General features: G+C 47.4%; 1 protein-coding gene across 2 annotated transcripts in view; it reads right to left on the bottom strand.

The window, feature by feature from the left end:
• Positions 1-59: 59 nt before the first annotated feature.
• LOC123998974 (unconventional myosin-X-like) overlaps positions 60-16,822 on the bottom strand; it is a 54,169-nt gene continuing 37,406 nt past the window's right edge. Inside the window, exons 6-13 of one of the 2 annotated variants that reach the window (XM_046304268.1) lie at positions 13,710-13,833; positions 12,937-13,234; positions 9,469-9,676; positions 9,003-9,130; positions 7,323-7,443; positions 6,129-6,614; positions 5,775-5,966; positions 60-4,510 (exon numbers count right to left, since the gene is read on the bottom strand). In XM_046304268.1, the coding sequence (XP_046160224.1) occupies positions 4,337-4,510; positions 5,775-5,966; positions 6,129-6,614; positions 7,323-7,443; positions 9,003-9,130; positions 9,469-9,676; positions 12,937-13,234; positions 13,710-13,833 (1,731 nt within the window). In that variant the 3' untranslated portion in view covers positions 60-4,336. Of the gene's footprint in view, positions 4,511-5,774; positions 5,967-6,128; positions 6,615-7,322; positions 7,444-8,993; positions 9,131-9,468; positions 9,677-12,936; positions 13,235-13,709; positions 13,834-16,822 lie in introns of both variants that reach the window. The other variant, XM_046304266.1, reaches the window with a different exon arrangement.

The following is a 16,822-nucleotide window of genomic DNA, read 5'->3' on the forward strand; positions in this document are numbered from 1 at the left end:
ATGAGAGTGGCTTTGTTTTTCAGGGATACTGAGCCTTAAAACAATAACAAACAGTATGGTACAATGGTGCTGCTTTTTAATGAATTACATAGTCTTTATAGTTTACTTATTGCACATCCAAGTTAGTTAAAAAAAAACAATAGTGCAATTGACTATACACACATTACATACAGAAGGTACCATGCGGTGTACAAACAAGCTTTAAACAAAGCCAGGTTCAGGTTAGACTCTGTCTTCCTTTTCATAGTTCCACGGAGGGAGGGATCTCCGAGACCGTGAGCGTAGCTGCCTGCAGCTGCAGTATAAAAAGCGACGGCTTGACTGGACAGTGACTGCCTGCATATCGTATGGGCAGGAGGCAGGGCTGGCTGTGCCATGGTGGGTCCTTCCACCTGAGGAAGACCTCCAAGTCTGGCTGCCAGGTATAGGGGGAGGCGGGTTAGGGAAAATGAAAGCTCACCACAGCCAGGGTTCCTAATAGACTTCTGTATTACAACATAACTAAAACTTCTATTGGTCTAGATGACGTTGGGGTGTATTTGAGGTGCAACTATCTAACGTCTGGGTATATTCTCTGGAGAAAGCAGAACTTCTATTGGTCTAGATGACGTTGGGGTGTAACTATCTAACGTCTGGGTATATTCTCTGGAGAAAGCAGAACTTCTATTGGTCTAGATGACGTTGGGGTGTAACTATCTAACGTCTGGGTATATTCTCTGGAGAAAGCAGAACTTCTATTGGTCTAGATGACGTTGGGGTGTATTTGAGGTGCAACTATCTAACGTCTGGGTATATTCTCTGGAGAAAGCAGAACTTCTATTGGTCTAGATGACGTTGGGGTGTAACTATCTAACGTCTGGGTATATTCTCTGGAGAAAGCAGAACTTCTATTGGTCTAGATGACGTTGGGGTGTATTTGAGGTGCAACTATCTAACGTCTGGGTATATTCTCTGGAGAAAGCAGAACTTCTATTGGTCTAGATGACGTTGGGGTGTAACTATCTAACGTCTGGGTATATTCTCTGGAGAAAGCAGAACTTCTATTGGTCTAGATGACGTTGGGGTGTAACTATCTAACGTCTGGGTATATTCTCTGGAGAAAGCAGAACTTCTATTGGTCTAGATGACGTTGGGGTGTAACTATCTAACGTCTGGGTATATTCTCTGGAGAAAGCAGAACTTCTATTGGTCTAGATGACGTTGGGGTGTAACTATCTAACGTCTGGGTATATTCTCTGGAGAAAGCAGAACTTCTATTGGTCTAGATGACGTTGGGGTGTAACTATCTAATGTCTGGGTATATTCTCTGGAGAAAGCAGAACTTCTATTGGTCTAGATGACGTTGGGGTGTAACTATCTAACGTCTGGGTATATTCTCTGGAGAAAGCAGAACTTCTATTGGTCTAGATGACGTTGGGGTGTAACTATCTAACGTCTGGGTATATTCTCTGGAGAAAGCAGAACTTCTATTGGTCTAGATGACGTTGGGGTGTAACTATCTAACGTCTGGGTATATTCTCTGGAGAAAGCAGAACTTCTATTGGTCTAGATGACATTGGGGTGTAACTATCTAACGTCTGGGTATATTCTCTGGAGAAAGCAGAACTTCTATTGGTCTAGATGACGTTGGGGTGTAACATTTGAGGTGCAACTATCTAACGTCTGGAGAAAGCTTACAGCAGAACTTCTCTGTGGTCCATGCTCAAAACAGGACTTTTTGGTTACTTTAATGAACTTGGACAAAGTCTACCAGCCAAGTAGTGAACACAGAAGGGCAACGTGCTGTGTGTTTGTGGCAATAAGGTAGCTTAGGGCTTTAGTCAATCTGTCGCTGAAGCGTTACAGATGGTACGATAGAAAGTAATTTCCAATAAGGTAGCTTAGGGCTTTACTCAATCTGTCGCTGAAGTGTTACAGATGGTACGATAGAAAGTCATTTCCAATAAGGTAGCTTAGGGCTTTACTCAATCTGTCGCTGAAGTGTTACAGATGGTACGATAGAAAGTCATTTCCAATAAGGTAGCTTAGGGCTTTACTCAATCTGTCGCTGAAGTATTACAGATGGTACGATAGAAAGTCATTTCCAATAAGGTAGCTTAGGGCTTTACTCAATCTGTCGCTGAAGTGTTACAGATGGTACGATAGAAAGTCATTTCCAATAAGGTAGCTTAGGGCTTTACTCAATCTGTCGCTGAAGCGTTACAGATGGTACGATAGAAAGTCATTTCCAATAAGGTAGCTTAGGGCTTTACTCAATCTGTCGCTGAAGCGTTACAGATGGTACGATAGAAAGTCATTTCCAATAAGGTAGCTTAGGGCTTTACTCAATCTGTCGCTGAAGCGTTACAGATGGTACGATAGAAAGTCATTTCCAATAAGGTAGCTTAGGGCTTTACTCAATCTGTCGCTGAAGCGTTACAGATGGTACGATAGAAAGTCATTTCCAATAAGGTAGCTTAGGGCTTTACTCAATCTGTCGCTGAAGCGTTACAGATGGTACGATAGAAAGTCATTTCCAATAAGGTAGCTTAGGGCTTTACTCAATCTGTCGCTGAAGCGTTACAGATGGTACGATAGAAAGTCATTTCCAATAAGGTAGCTTAGGGCTTTACTCAATCTGTCGCTGAAGCGTTACAGATGGTACGATAGAAAGTCATTTCCAATTGAGTCATGCAGCGTTCACCGTGAATGGAGTCTCCGCTAATGCGGGAACGTTTCCTTTAAACGCTGAACTTCCACGATACAGATTGAATAGAGCCCTTAAGCTTTTATAGGATCACATGGCTGATCAGTACAGTGACCTCATGGATCTAGATGAGACATTAATGGGATAATTTCAAAGCCATACTAAAAATAAAAAAAAACACAAAAATCAGGTCCTCATTTAAGACATACAAAATGGATGAAATAAAAAGACCACACCAAACAATGTGTCACAAAGTGTGTACATAAATAATACTAAAAACGCATCAATAGTCAGGACAGCATTGGTTCTGTATGTCGGCACAGCAGAGAAAAGACAGGGGTCTGCATTGTGGTTGGGATGGTCCATGTTACTGGCTGGGGGTTAGGTTAGTACATCAATTCTTCAGAGTGCGGACTTAAAACAGCTCATTTCCATCCACACCGAATAAGTTCCCCACTGAAACAGAGACAGGGAAATAACAGTTCCACCCTTAAATTGTAGATATAAGATCAAAATTGGATCACTTAACTATTAAAAATGAACAGACAAGACATTTAAAATGCTCCTATCAAGTGTTAGCCAAGTGTTAGCCATAGTTTCATGTTGGGGTGATGGCTCGGGCAAGCAGCAAGTTGACAAAAGGGGGGGTAAATCAGAGTGTTTGGTAGAACCAACAGACAAGTCATAGCCCAAGATCCTATAGTTTCTGTTACACAGCATGAGGCTGGGTCCTTTATAACATCTCGTCCAATCAAAGTGTCCCATCCTGTAGTCTCGTCCAATCAAAGTGTCCCATCCAGTAGTCTCTCCCACCCAGCAGACAGTACCAGCAGGAGCAGTCGTGTCCATGACAGCCAGAGTGACTTACTGAGCTCCATCATCTGGTTCAAGTTCCAGTTCACACGGCTTGCCACATCGACAGTTCTAGGTAATGCAAGCCTGGCTGGGGTCTTTATGAAAACAGACCCTTTCAGAGTGTGTGTGTGCGAGAGAGAGAGAGAGGAGGTGAAAGTGTGGGTGTGAGTCAGTGAGTCTGATTCCACCCCCCCCCTTTCTATTGCATGACAGATATTCTAGGAAAGGGCGATAAATCTTCTAGGAAAGGCAGAGCACGACATGTAGAACAGCATAGCAGAGGCACGTTCACAGCGCTCCCTCAAGCAGTTTGTCCTCTGCTTTGCTCCGTGTCTCTAGGTGAGCAGTGTAACTGGTTGGGGAACTGTAGATGAACTCTTGTGTCTAGGCAACAGTGTGTCTCCCTGAAGTATGGCCCTGTGAGTTCTAGGAGATAAGGAGCCACAGCTTCGGGTTCCGTGCCTCACGTTGTCGGGGTGCCGGATCTCCCATGTGAGAACAGAGGTTGTGTGGCAGGATGGGGGAGGTGGTGACACCTAATCAGCACCCACATCGGTTTCTGTGGGTTTCTAGCCTCACTTACAAAACAGGCTCCTCCCCTTCTCGCTCCTTCAGTTGGAACTCTCAGCGAGGTTTATTTTCACGGATGAGGAGTAAAAACAGCCTTCTCTTTGTTTTGGCTGTGGTGCTGTTCCCAGTGGAGGAGGTGGAGGAAGCAGGCGCAGGGTCCGCTAGGCTGGGGCTGGGCTCCGAGGAGGCTGCGTGTGAGCTGAGGACAGGGGGAAGGAGTGCTCTTCACACGGGGTGCGAGGGCAGCTCCAGCAGGGTGGGGGTGGGTGTCGGGGGGAGGTGGTGGAAGCCCACCTCGATGGCAGTGCCCTCTGTGATGCTCACCACGTCCTCGCCCCTCCCACACTGGCGACGGATGGCACTGAAATAGGCATTCATCAGCTGCATGATCTCAGTCAGCTGTGTGAGAGAGAGAGAGAGAGAGAGAGAGAGAGAGAGAGAGAGAGAGAGAGAGAGAGAGAGAGAGAGAGAGAGAGAGAGAGAGAGAGAGAGAGAACAGAGAAAGGTGGAGAGAGAGAAAGAGAGAGAGAACAGAGAACAGAGAAAGAACGAAAAAGTGAGAGAGAACAGAAGGGGAGAGAGAGAGAGAGAGAGAGAACAGAGAATCAGACTGGTGACAGTGTGAGGAGTGGCTTTCTCAATGTCTGTGTCTGGCACCATCACGGGAGGGAGGGGAGAGATGATGTCATCCAGCTGCTGCTGGAACAGACACAATCCTCCAGGGATGGTCAGAGCGTGATGTGCCTTGGCCCATTCTGCAGCAGCACCAGCACTCACACCACTGGACTGAACTTCAGTAAGACACAACCCTAACAACAACAAAGGCAGATGGGTTTTGCATTTCAACATATCATGTCTGTGTTTCAGCTGGGTTTTATATCTGTCCTTAAGGTCACAGCAAAATATTGCATTAGCTCATGATCGTATGTTCCTGGTGAACTCTGCCCAATCCACTTAAATCCTCTAAGTTTAATACAGAGCAATGTGAGCCCCATAGTTCAGAAAAGTATCACCCTCCTTTAGCTGGCCTCCAATTTGCCTGTTCTGCTGCCCCAATAAACAAATAAAAGCCACTCTTGTGCCCCGTGAGAGAGAGATCACAGAGAGGGCTTTGTTCCGCGTGGGAAGATGCAAGCAAATCTGCAGGATGAACGGATGATTTGTTCTCACAAAGAAAAAAATAATTAGCTGTTTGGGGAAATATCCAGGTTTCTGGGAAATGTTATGGGCTAATATTTTAGTCTAACACCGCAAAGAAAAAAACTCACCCCCGCTTAGTATTTAATAACAGGAAGTAAGACTCTTGGTGGTTGATTCTGGTGGCAGAGAGAGAGGCAGGCTGTGTACTCTCGTTTAAATCACGATTAATTACTGTTTTTGCACGTGGGTCAGGGCGCTGTGGGTGGAATAACATCATGAGCAGGCAGAGTGGCTGTTTCAATGACTGTGCACAACGTGTCACTGTGATCAGGAATAGAGGCCATTCACCAGGCACAATAAAGAGGCTCACTGCTGTATGCGGCCCGAATGAGGAGAACAACTGGAGTCAATCAAAGACCTTTTCAGGTTTAATTCCACCCACAGACTCCGCTACGTGTCTGTGAGTGACAGATGCATCATTAGTACACACTATGCCTCCTGCTATGAGCTTTTGTTTGCCCACCTTGGTAGTTTCAAACAGCAGGTCTCGGTCGCCGGCGGTGATCTTGAAGGTGTTGCTGTCGGAGACGCCGTAGGAGCAGATCTGTCCGTAGGGGAAGGACTCCAGAGCCTCCGCCTCGCCCTGCCTGTACAGAGACACACACGTCGCTGCCACACCCAGCCACAGCTTCTGAGAGAAACTACCTGTCGAACTCTGGAGAGCGAGAGAGGGAGATAAAGAGAGAGAGAGAGAGAGAGAGAGAGAGGTAGAGAAAGATAGAAAGAGAGAGCAAGAGGGCGAAAGAGGTCAGTACTATAATCTCTCTTTACGCTCAACTCACTTATCTGTGTAGACGGAGAAAGGAGTTATACTCACAATATAGAAGTCCACCTCATAGAGTGTGCAGCCAAAGCCAGACCACTGGCGTGCGATGGTGAGGTAGGCAGTCATACTGTCCCTCCTGCTGTACCCGGCCAGGCCCTTCCAGCACTCCACAATGGTGCTCATGATGGCCGCAGCCTCCTCCTTCAGACGGCTGCGTAGCCGCAGGTTCTGCTCCACCTTCTGCTTGTGGGCTGCAGTGGCCGTATGGTTCCACAACGCCCCTCCCAGGAGACCCCCGGGGAAGCGCTGGGGGCAGCCCTGGCCCGGGGTCTGGGTGCCGGGGAGGAGGGCGGGGGGGGCACAGGGGGGCATGAGGAGCCTGGCCTCCACCATGTGGCCGGGGAAGAGCTCGTCCAGAGGGGGGCAGGGGGAGTGGGTGCTGAAGTCCCCGATCACAGACTGAAGCCGCAGGGCAGCCAGGGTCTGGAGGTCCTCCTCACCGGCTGGGAGCTGACCTCGCACCACCATCTCATGGCACTGCAGGGAGAGAGATAGGGGCAGAGAAGAAGAGAGACATAGAGGAGGATAGAGAAAGAGAGCATGAGTGAGATTTAAGAAAATGAAGAGTGGAGAGTGGAGTGGAGGGGGGGTTTAAAAGAGAGAGAAAAATAGAAGTGGGTAAAGAGATGGGGACAGCGTGTCAGTAACGCTCTCCTTCCATCCATAATAGTTGTACCCCACCCTGTTTTTCTCAGGCCCATAACTATTTTATAACTGTCCTCAGGAAGAATGTACTAATGGACTCTCAGCAGTGCAGCCTTGGCTCTCAGCAGTGCAGCCAATGGCCTTACTCATGTTTTTAAAGCATTGTGTTAAATCACTATTGTGCATAGCAAGATTTTAACGACTGTTAAGTGAAACGTAATAACGCAGTGAAATACTAGGAATGAGTCACTGGCCAAAGCTATTAAAATGTCTCGTTATCATTATTGGAACAGCCACTAAAGTCTAATTTAACATTGACAATAACACAGGAAATAGAGGCGCCGACCCCCCCCCCCCTCTTTCGCTCTCTCTCTCTCTCTCTCTCTCTCTCTCTCTCTCTCTCTCTCTCTCTCTCTCTCTCTCTCTCTCTCTCTCTCTCTCTCTCTCTCTCTCTCTCTCTCTCTCTCTCTCTCTCTCTCTCTCTCTCTCTCTCTCTCTCTCTCTCTCTCTCTCTCTGTCTCTCTCTGTGAGGTTTGTTACCTGTTCAAAGAGGAAGAGGTACTCGATACTGTCAACAGATATGGTGTCAGCATCCAGAAGGCAGTAGAGTTTGAAGCAAAGCCTCCACTGGGAATCTGAGTCTGGCTCTTTGGCAGACAGGCTGGAGAGGGAGGGAGGGAGGGAGGGAGAGAGAGAGAGAGAGAGAGAGAGAGAGAGAGAGAGAGAGAGAGAGAGAGAGAGAGAGAGAGAGAGAGAGAGAGAGAGAGAGAGAGAGAGAGAGAGAGAGAGAGAGAGAGAGAGAGGGGAAAGAGAGAGAGAGAGAGAGAGAGAGAGAGAGAGGGGGGGAGATAGATAGAGAGAGAGAGAGAGAGAGAGAGAGAGAGAGAGAGAGAGAGAGAGAGAGAGAGAGAGAGAGAGAGAGAGAGAGAGAGAGAGAGAAGAGAGAGGGAGAGAGAGAGAGAGAGAGAGAGAGAGAGAGAGAGAGAGAGAGAGAGAGAGAGAGAGAGAGAGAAGAGAGAGAGAGAGAGAGAGAGAGAGAGAGAGAGAGAGAGAGAGAGAGAGAGAGAGAGAGAGAGAGGGAGAGAGAGAGAGAGAGAGAGAGAGAGAGAGAGAGAGAGAGAGAGAGAGAGAGAGAGAGAGAGAGAGAGAGAGAGAGAGAGAGAGAGAGAGAGGAGGAGGAACACAAGGGGTTAGCAGGGGTGACGGGTGGGAAAACAACACAGACGAGCATGCACGCACACACATACGCACACACACACTTGCATGCATGAGAACTCCCCAACTGGCTGGCCAGGTCAATATCCCACCACCCCATTGCTTCCTGTCTGTGACATCACCATGTGCTGCAGCGGATGATGACTAACAGTGACTAGTTACATTTGGTATGTTTACCCTGTCACTCTAGCTCTGTAGACTGTAGACACACGCGCACCTCTTAGAACAACACTGAGCCCTTCTATTCCAGCTGAATTCACTCCTTATCTGCCACACTGAGACTTATCCTTACACAAGCACATGACATCGGTGTCACATTGAGTGTACAGTGGGTGCCCTGACTGCAGAGAGACAGACATGGTGACACAAGCCCACTACTTTCCCAGCATGGTGTCAGTTTGTGTTTGACAAATGAGACAGCAAGGTCAGCAGTTACCAGGGACTTGGTTCATTTACAGCATGAGAGCTGAACCACAGGAGAAGAAAAACACAAACGACACTATCTATCTGTAGAAACTAGGAGAATAGAAAAGTATAGAACTTTTGTGAAACATTACAGCACAGTTGAGAAATATATGGCAATTAGAAATCAAAACGGGATAGTCAAATATACTGTGTCAGTAAAATGTAACTAGTATGTATTAGCTGGAAGTAGAAGCCTAGGTGTTGTTGTTCATTAGTTTACTCTAATTTGGGGAGGGGTGGTAGGGTCAGGGGAAAATAATAATGATACAAATTGGAAATGATGCGGACAATTACATTGATAGAATCCACAATCTATCTGCAATATTAAAGCTGAAGCACCCCCGAAAAAATAAATAAATACAATTTAAAAAATAAAAATGACACTATCTATCGATCAAAGACTTCAGATTCCTCTGTCTGTTGTTCTACGGGACATAGCTTGGATTCTTGGCACATACATATAATAGATGAGTTCTCATTCAATTCTGGAGTATGTCTGCCTGTCTGTCTGCCTGTCTGCGCAATATTTACTTTTCAAACCTGGTGAGGATGTCAGCGATGATGGTGCTGCCCCCTACAGCTCTCTCCCAGTGGGCGTTCTGCTCAAACAGGGAAAACGTGTTTCTGCTCTCCTTCAGACCCAGCTTCTCCAACATCCTCCTCACCACCTAGCAGAGGAGAGAGAGAGAGAGAGAGAGAGAGAGAGAGAGAGAGAGAGAGAGAGAGAGAGAGAGAGAGAGAGAGAGAGAGAGAGAGAGAGAGAGAGAGTGAGAGAGAGAGAGAGAGAGAGAGAGAGAGAGAGAGAGAGAGAGAGAGAGAGAGAGAGAGAGAGAGAGAGAGTGTCTTGAGGAGTACAGGCAGTCCCCAACTTGCTGGGTCTGGTAGGGAGTAGGGACAACACTTTACAGTGCAAGTCTCCACAAAGGTCAACTAGATTGGAGAGGGTGTTCGTAGATCTTGGTAGAGACAGAGATGATAGAGAGATGATAGAGAGGTGCCCCCTCACCTCGTTGGCGGTGGTGTGTGAGCTGATGTGGAGCTGACAGGAGCCTGGTCCTGGGTAGTGAACTGTACACAGCATCTCCTGTCTCCCCATCAGCACCTGGATCTCCTCCCAGGAGGGAACACATTCCCGACACCGTGTCTTCTCCAGAGCCTCCCCGATGAACGACGCATAGTTATCCATCTCAGACTCCGGGAATTGGCTCTGGATCCTGGACCACGGGAGGGGAGAGAGGGAGTGAGCCGGGTGAGTGTGTGTGTGTGTGTGTGTGTGTGTGTGTGTGTGTGTGTGTGTGTGTGTGTGTGTGTGTGTGTGTGTGTATGACTAAAGGAAGCTCCACTACATTTCAAAAGGCAAAGTGAAGCACGTCAGTGATTCAAATATTGATAATGCGAGGCCTGTAAACCGTTAAATTATTTTAACTGGATTTGCGTCATCCTTTCAGTTCAACATAAGCCATCTTTATTTTCTTTCGTGTTGGCAATACTGAGAAGTCAATGAGGCGAGGAACGACCAATGTTCTCACTTTGGCTCTCAGACTTAAAAGGCTCTCCTCCCTCCATCCTTCAAAGAGACTGTAAAAAGGGAAAGAAAACATGTTTGACTTTCAGCAGCGCTCTTTACAGAAACAGGTGTTTCCGCTCACGTGAACCAGAGTGACCTGCCACTTCCTCCCAGCGGAGTGGCCAGGGAAGGTGAGGGGGGGGGTCAACCTTCAATGGGCCCAAAATCTCCAACACACGCAAGAATGTCAGAGGTGTGAAAGATGACCTGACCGAGCCATGAGCTCACCCCAGCACAAACATGGAAGGGTAGAAGTTGGGGAAGGAAGCAATTATACTACAGTGTCCGTCCCAAAATATACAGCACAGAGAACAGAGAAGAGCTGGAGTGAGAAAGGGGGTGAATGAGTGGAGTCTCAGACACTCCAGACAGCCAAATGGAGAGAGAGAGAGAGAGAGAGAGAGAGAGAGAGAGAGAGAGAGAGAGAGAGAGAGAGAGAGAGAGAGAGAGAGAGAGAGAGAGAGAGAGAGAGAGAGAGGCCTCTCACTCCCCTCTCTGTTCCTCTGTCTCATTACGAGGCACAGGGTGGGTTTTGTCCTGCTGCTCAAACATAATTAGGAATGTTCCACTGAGGGAGGCTGTGCTGTGTGATCCCTTTCCGTCTGCCCCCACCCGCCAGCCCAATCTCCTCTCCTCCACCCACGCAGGGCTCATGCCCGACCCTTCTCCGACTGGGGACATTCCCTGGGGAGGGGGGGGGGGGGGGTTCTCAGGACACCATGGGGGTAGAGGGGAAGGGGGGCTCAGTCTCTGGGCCCTCTGCCCAGTGTGCAGCTCCAGTTCTGTCCAGCTGTGGGGTCAGCCTCAACACTCTCTCACAGAGGTCTCAGGGAAACACTGACCCTATCTCTTTATAGCAGCGCTGCTGCATAACCCACCACCTTGTATTTAGGCTGACCCCGGAGGCTGCTAGCCAGCTATACTGTGAAAATACAACTGCCATACTTACCCATGCCAAACATACAGTACATTCAGAAAGTATTCAGATCCCTTGACTTTTTCCACATTTTGTTACGTTACACCCTTATTCTAAAAAGTATTAAATAGTATTATTTTCCTCGTCAATCTACACACAATACCACATAATGACAAAGTAAAAACAGGTTTTTAGAAATGTTTGCATATTTATTAAAAATAAAAATATGACATTTACATAAGTATTCAGACCCTTTATCTTTATCAGACCCTTTGTACTTTGTTGAAGCACCTTTGGCAGCGATTACAGCCTCGATTCTTCTTGGGTATGACGTTACAAGCTTGGTACACCTGTTTTTGGGGAGTTTCTCATTCTTCTCTGCAGATCCTCTCAAGCTCTGTCAGGTTGTCTCTTCAGAGATGTTTGATTGAGTTCAAGTCCAGGCTCTGGCTGGGCCACTCAAGGACATTCAGACAACTCCTGTGTTGTCTTGGCTGTGTGCTTAGGGTCGTTGTCCTGTTGGAAGGTGAACCTTCACCCCAGTCTGAGGTCCTCGAGCAGGTTTTCATCAAGGATCTCTCTGTACTTTTCTCCATTCATCTTTGCCTCGATACTGACAAGTCTCCCAGTCCCTGCCACTGAAAAACATACCCACAGCATGATGCTGCCACCACCGTGCTTCACTGTAGGGATGGTGGCAGGTTTCCTCCATAACGTGACGCTTGGCATTCAGGCCAAAGAGTTCAATCTTGGTCTCATCAGACCAGAGAAACTTGTCTTTAGGTGCTTTTTGGCTAACTCCAAGCCAGCTGTTATATGCCTTTTACTGAGGAGTAGCTTCCGTCTGGCCACTATACAATAAAGGCCTGATTGGTGGAGTGCTGCAGAGAAGGTTCTCCCATCTACACAGAGGAACTCTGGAGCTCTGTCAGAGGGACCATCGGGTTCTTGGTCACCTCCCTGACCAAGGCCCTTCTCCCCCGGTTGTTCAGTTTGGCCGGGCAGCCAACTCTAGGAAGAGTCCTGGCGGTTCCAAACTTCTTCCACTGACGAACGGTGTAGGCCACTGTTTTCTTGGAGACCTTCAATGTTGCTGAAATGATTTGCTACCCCAGATCTATACCTCGAAACAATCCAGTATTGGAGCTCAATCAAGTTGTAGAAACAACTCAAGGATGATTAATGGAAACAGGTTGCACCTGAGCTCAATTTCGACTTTGATAGCAAAGGGTCTGAACACTTATGTAAAGAAGGTATTTCTGTTTTTTGTTTTTAATACATTTGCAAAAATATCTAAAAACCTGTTTTCGCTTTGACATTATGGGGTATTGTGTGTAGATTGCTGAGGATTTTTTCAAGGGGTCTGAATACTTTACAGACGGCACAGTACATACAACCCCTACCGTGAGAGACAGTGTGTTCTAGCTCTGAGTGGTGGATGCCTCAGTGTGCTGTATATTGCAACTGTTCCATTAGCTTTGGCCTGATACTGAGTCGCAATGTAAACATGGGCATCATATATAGTGCTTTATGACTTGCAGTCCAACAGAGGCTTCAGGCCAAAGATTAGCACTGTTAATATAGCTTAGCATGTGGCTAATTCAGAGCTGCAAATCCACTCCGAAAACACTGGATCTGTCTGGGGTCGTGCAGTAACAACGTGAGGGCATATCACACTACTATATGTAACTGGTGGTTAGCAGGCTTGTCTTCTGTCTCCTCCCACGGTGGGTCCCCATGCTACTGGCACCCTTCTGGCCCACACCCTGACTCCCATTTCTCCCTCATACCGCAGCCCTATTCCCCCCTCACCTCTCCAATCATTTCTGTGACAGGGTACAGACACACCTGTCAACACCAAACACGTTCTATTGTTGGTGAAACCAGCTGATGCCTTAAAGTTTTCCGCAGGCTACGACAGAGCTAGGTGGATGGGTAGAGGAAGAATTACACCTCCTGTCGAGGGTGTTGTGTTATATGTTGTGTGTCACCTCTTGAGGTGGAAGCGCAGGTATTTAAGCACGGCGGGGCCGGGCAGGAAGGTGCAGCTCATGCAGGTGAGGAGCTGCCAGTAGCGGAGGTGTGCGGCGGTGTGGGGCTGCGGCGTGCAGCTGGTCTGCTTCACCAGCTGGCAGTAGACCTCGTCCCGGAGCGGCCGCAGGTCCAGACAGGTCTGCAGCACGCCCTGGATCAGAGGCACCGGGTCCCGCGCAGACTCCAGCTGCTGCAGACAGTTGAAGAGCTTCACCGCTTCCTCCCGCACCGTGGCGTAGCCCTTACCTCTGTGGTCTGTGTGGGGGGGGAATTAGGAATTAGACCAGACTAGACCAGTACCGCTGTGGTCTGTGTGGGGGGGGGGGGGAATTAGGAGTTAGACCAGACTAGACCAGTACCGCTGTGGTCTGTGTGGGGGGGGGGGGGATTAGGAATTAGACCAGACGAGACCAGTCAGCATGTTTGAGAATAGATGATCCTGCTTCTGTGATGTCTATTGGTGGAACGACTAAGCTTTAGTGGCCGTCTCTCATCATGCCTTATCTAAGCTGTCTCACTCAACTCGACTTGGCACGCAGGCAGGTAGGACTAACTCAGTGGTCTATATGTGAGTCTGTTACAGTGTATGATTACTGGGCATGTCAATGAGCATGTGACAGCATTACTCATATGTGAGTGGGTGTGTGTGTAACTGCTCGTGTTTTACTGCAGAGTTTACAGGCATGGCACTGACCGCAGGGACTGGTGGTAGCATGGTAGTAGTACTTACAGGTGTGTTCCAGGCTGCCGTAAGGGAAGGGCAACAGGGGGGCATACAGGGGGCTCTGGGTGTGCTTCAGGATGGGGTTGTGCTGGTACATATTATCTACCACCTCAGGGTTAAACTTGTTCTCCTGGAGAGGAAAGACAGAGAGACAGACAGACAGTTAAAGAGAGAGAGAGTGACAGATGAGCTTCCTTGACATTCCAGCTGACCTGGGAGCAGCCCCAAGCAGGGCTGCTATGAGAGAGAGTGTGTTGGGTAACAGGGGTGACTAGGGTCAGTGGGAGTCAGGCCATGGAGCAGGAGGAGCTATGGCCGCTTTTTAAACACCTGGGGACCCAACAAAACACACCGCCATCATTGACACTATTTACAGTTGAAGTCGGAAGTTTACACACACTTAGGTTGGAGTCATTAAAACTTGTTTTTCAACCACTCCACAAATTTCTTGTTAACCAACTATAGTTTTGGCAAGTCGGTTAGGACATCTACTTTGTGCATGACACAAGTCATTTTCCCAACAATTGTTTACAGACAGATTATTTCACTGTATCACAATTCCAGTGGGTCAGAAGTTTACATTAACTAAGTTGACTGTGCCTTTAAACAGCTTGGAACATTTCAGAAAATGATGTCATGGCTTTAGAAGCTTCTGATAGGCTAATTGACATCATTTGAGGAAATTGGAGGTGTATCTGTGTATGTATTTCAAGGTCTACCCTCAAACTCAGTGCCTCTTTGCTTGACATCATGGGAAAATGAAAAGAAATCAGCCAAGAGCTCAGAAAAAAATTGTAGACCTCCACAAGTCTGGTTCATCGTTGGGAGCAATTTCCAAACACCTGAAGGGCAGAACTGAAAAAGCGTGTGCGAGCAAGGAGGCCTACAAACCTGACTCAATTACAGCAGCTCTGTCAGGAGGAATTTAAAGGCAATGCTAGCAAATACTAATTGAGTGTATGTAAACTTCTGACCCAATATGATGAAAGAAATAAAAGCTGAAATAAAAAATTCCCTCTACTATTATTCTGACATTTCACACCCTTAAAATAAAGTGGTGATCCTAACTGACCTAAGACATTGAATGTTTACTGGGATTAAATGTCAGGAATTGTGAAAAACTGAGTTGAAATGTATTTGGCTAAGGTGTATTTAAACTTCCGACTTCAACTGTACATGTCTGTGGTATCTCGATACAGATGACAGAAACACATTCATTGACAGAAACACATTTTACATGACATTTGAGTAATTTAGCAGATGCTCTAATCCAGAGTGATTTACAGGAGCTCTAATCCAGAGTGATTTACAGGAGCTCTAATCAAGAGTGATTTACAGGAGCTCTAATCCAGAGTGATTTACAGGAACTCTAATCAAGAGTGATTTACAGGAGCTCTCATCCAGAGTGATTTACAGGAGCTCTAATCAAGAGTGATTTACAGGAGCTCTAATCCAGAGTGATTTACAGGAGCTCTAATCCAGAGTGATTTACAGGAACTCTAATCAAGAGTGATTTACAGGAGCTCTAATCCAGAGTGATTTACAGGAGCTCTAATCAAGAGTGATTTACAGGACCTCTAATCCAGAGTGATTTACAGGAGCTCTAATCCAGAGTGATTTACAGGAGCTCTAATCGAGAGTGATTTACAGGAGCTCTAATCAAGACTGATTTACAGGAACTCTAATCCAGAGTGATTTGCAGGATCTCTAATCCAGAGTGATTTACAGGAGCTCTAATCCAGAGTGATTTACAGGAGCTCTAATCCAGAGTGATTTACAGGAGCTCTAATCAAGAGTGATTTACAGGAGCTCTAATCCAGAGTGATTTACAGGAGCTCTAATCCAGAGTGATTTACAGGAGCTCTAATCCAGAGTGATTTACAGGAGCTCTAATCAAGACTGATTTACAGGAGCTCTAATCCAGAGTGATTTGCAGGATCTCTAATCCAGAGTGATTTACAGGAGCTCTAATCCAGAGTGATTTACAGGAGCTCTAATCCAGAGTGATTTACAGGAGCTCTAATCCAGAGTGATTTACAGGAGCTCTAATCCAGAGTGATTTACAGAAGCAATTAGGGTTAAGTGCTTTGCTCAAGGGCACAGACAGATTTTTCAAGGAGTCAGCCGAGGATTCAAACCAGCGACCTTTTGACCAGCGACTGGCCCAACCTCTTAACCGCTAGGCTTCTTGCCGCCCTACGCAGATGGCATCCACTACTACAATCCTTGCCTGCACCTGTTGACCATTAGTAATGTTGCCACTGCTCTCCCTCCTTCCCCCAATACACCCTCCTTTGTGTGGCAAAGTTGACACATTCCTCTGAAATGTTTTGGTCTATCTGAACTGGGACCATGTGGAACACTGGCAGACTGTCTATTGGACAGACACATACAGCCTACATACACAACACATTACCATAGGCGAACATACTGTGCCTGTAGAGTGCTCAACACTGGGAAACACATTGCAGTCTATGTAGAGGTCGCAAGAGGACAACGGGATTCATTTATAATCTACAGGATTCCGACAGAACATCCATCCTCATTATGTCCTAAAAACGGACATGTTCCCTTGTCCTTCTCACTCTCCCCCCCAACCTCGCTACCTCTCCCTGTCCCTCTGTCCCTCTTTCACAGCAACAGAGACTGGAGGTCTAAGGCTGAAATGGTCATCTCTCTTCACCTCCATGTCTGGTGGGACACACATCTACACTCCGAGATAAGCACTTCTCTCACACAAAGAACTCCTCTATTCATTCTCTCCCTCTCCATCTCTCCCTCCCTCTCTCTTCCTCTCCCTCCCTCTCTCCCTCTCCCTCGCTCCCTCCCTCACTCCCCCTCTCCTGTAGTGTCAGTTCTGTTCAGTAGAGTTCTCCAGCCTTCAGTGGGATTCGGCTAGGCTTTGTGTTAAGTGTGAGAAAGAGTGTTGGAAGGGGTGGAGGAGGATTGGAAAGGGGGAGGAAGAGAAGACAGGGGGCCCCTCTCTTCCTCCTTCCGTGACCCGGCCTCCCGTTGGCTGAGCAGGGGCACGGCAGGGCAAATGGAAGGAGACAGATTAAACTCTCTGGACCAGATCACAGACTCTCGCTGGGAGATTGGGGACCCTCGCAGTGAGATTA

Source organism: Oncorhynchus gorbuscha, linkage group LG16, assembly GCF_021184085.1.
Source record: "Oncorhynchus gorbuscha isolate QuinsamMale2020 ecotype Even-year linkage group LG16, OgorEven_v1.0, whole genome shotgun sequence".
NCBI classification, from domain to species: Eukaryota; Metazoa; Chordata; class Actinopteri; order Salmoniformes; family Salmonidae; genus Oncorhynchus; species Oncorhynchus gorbuscha.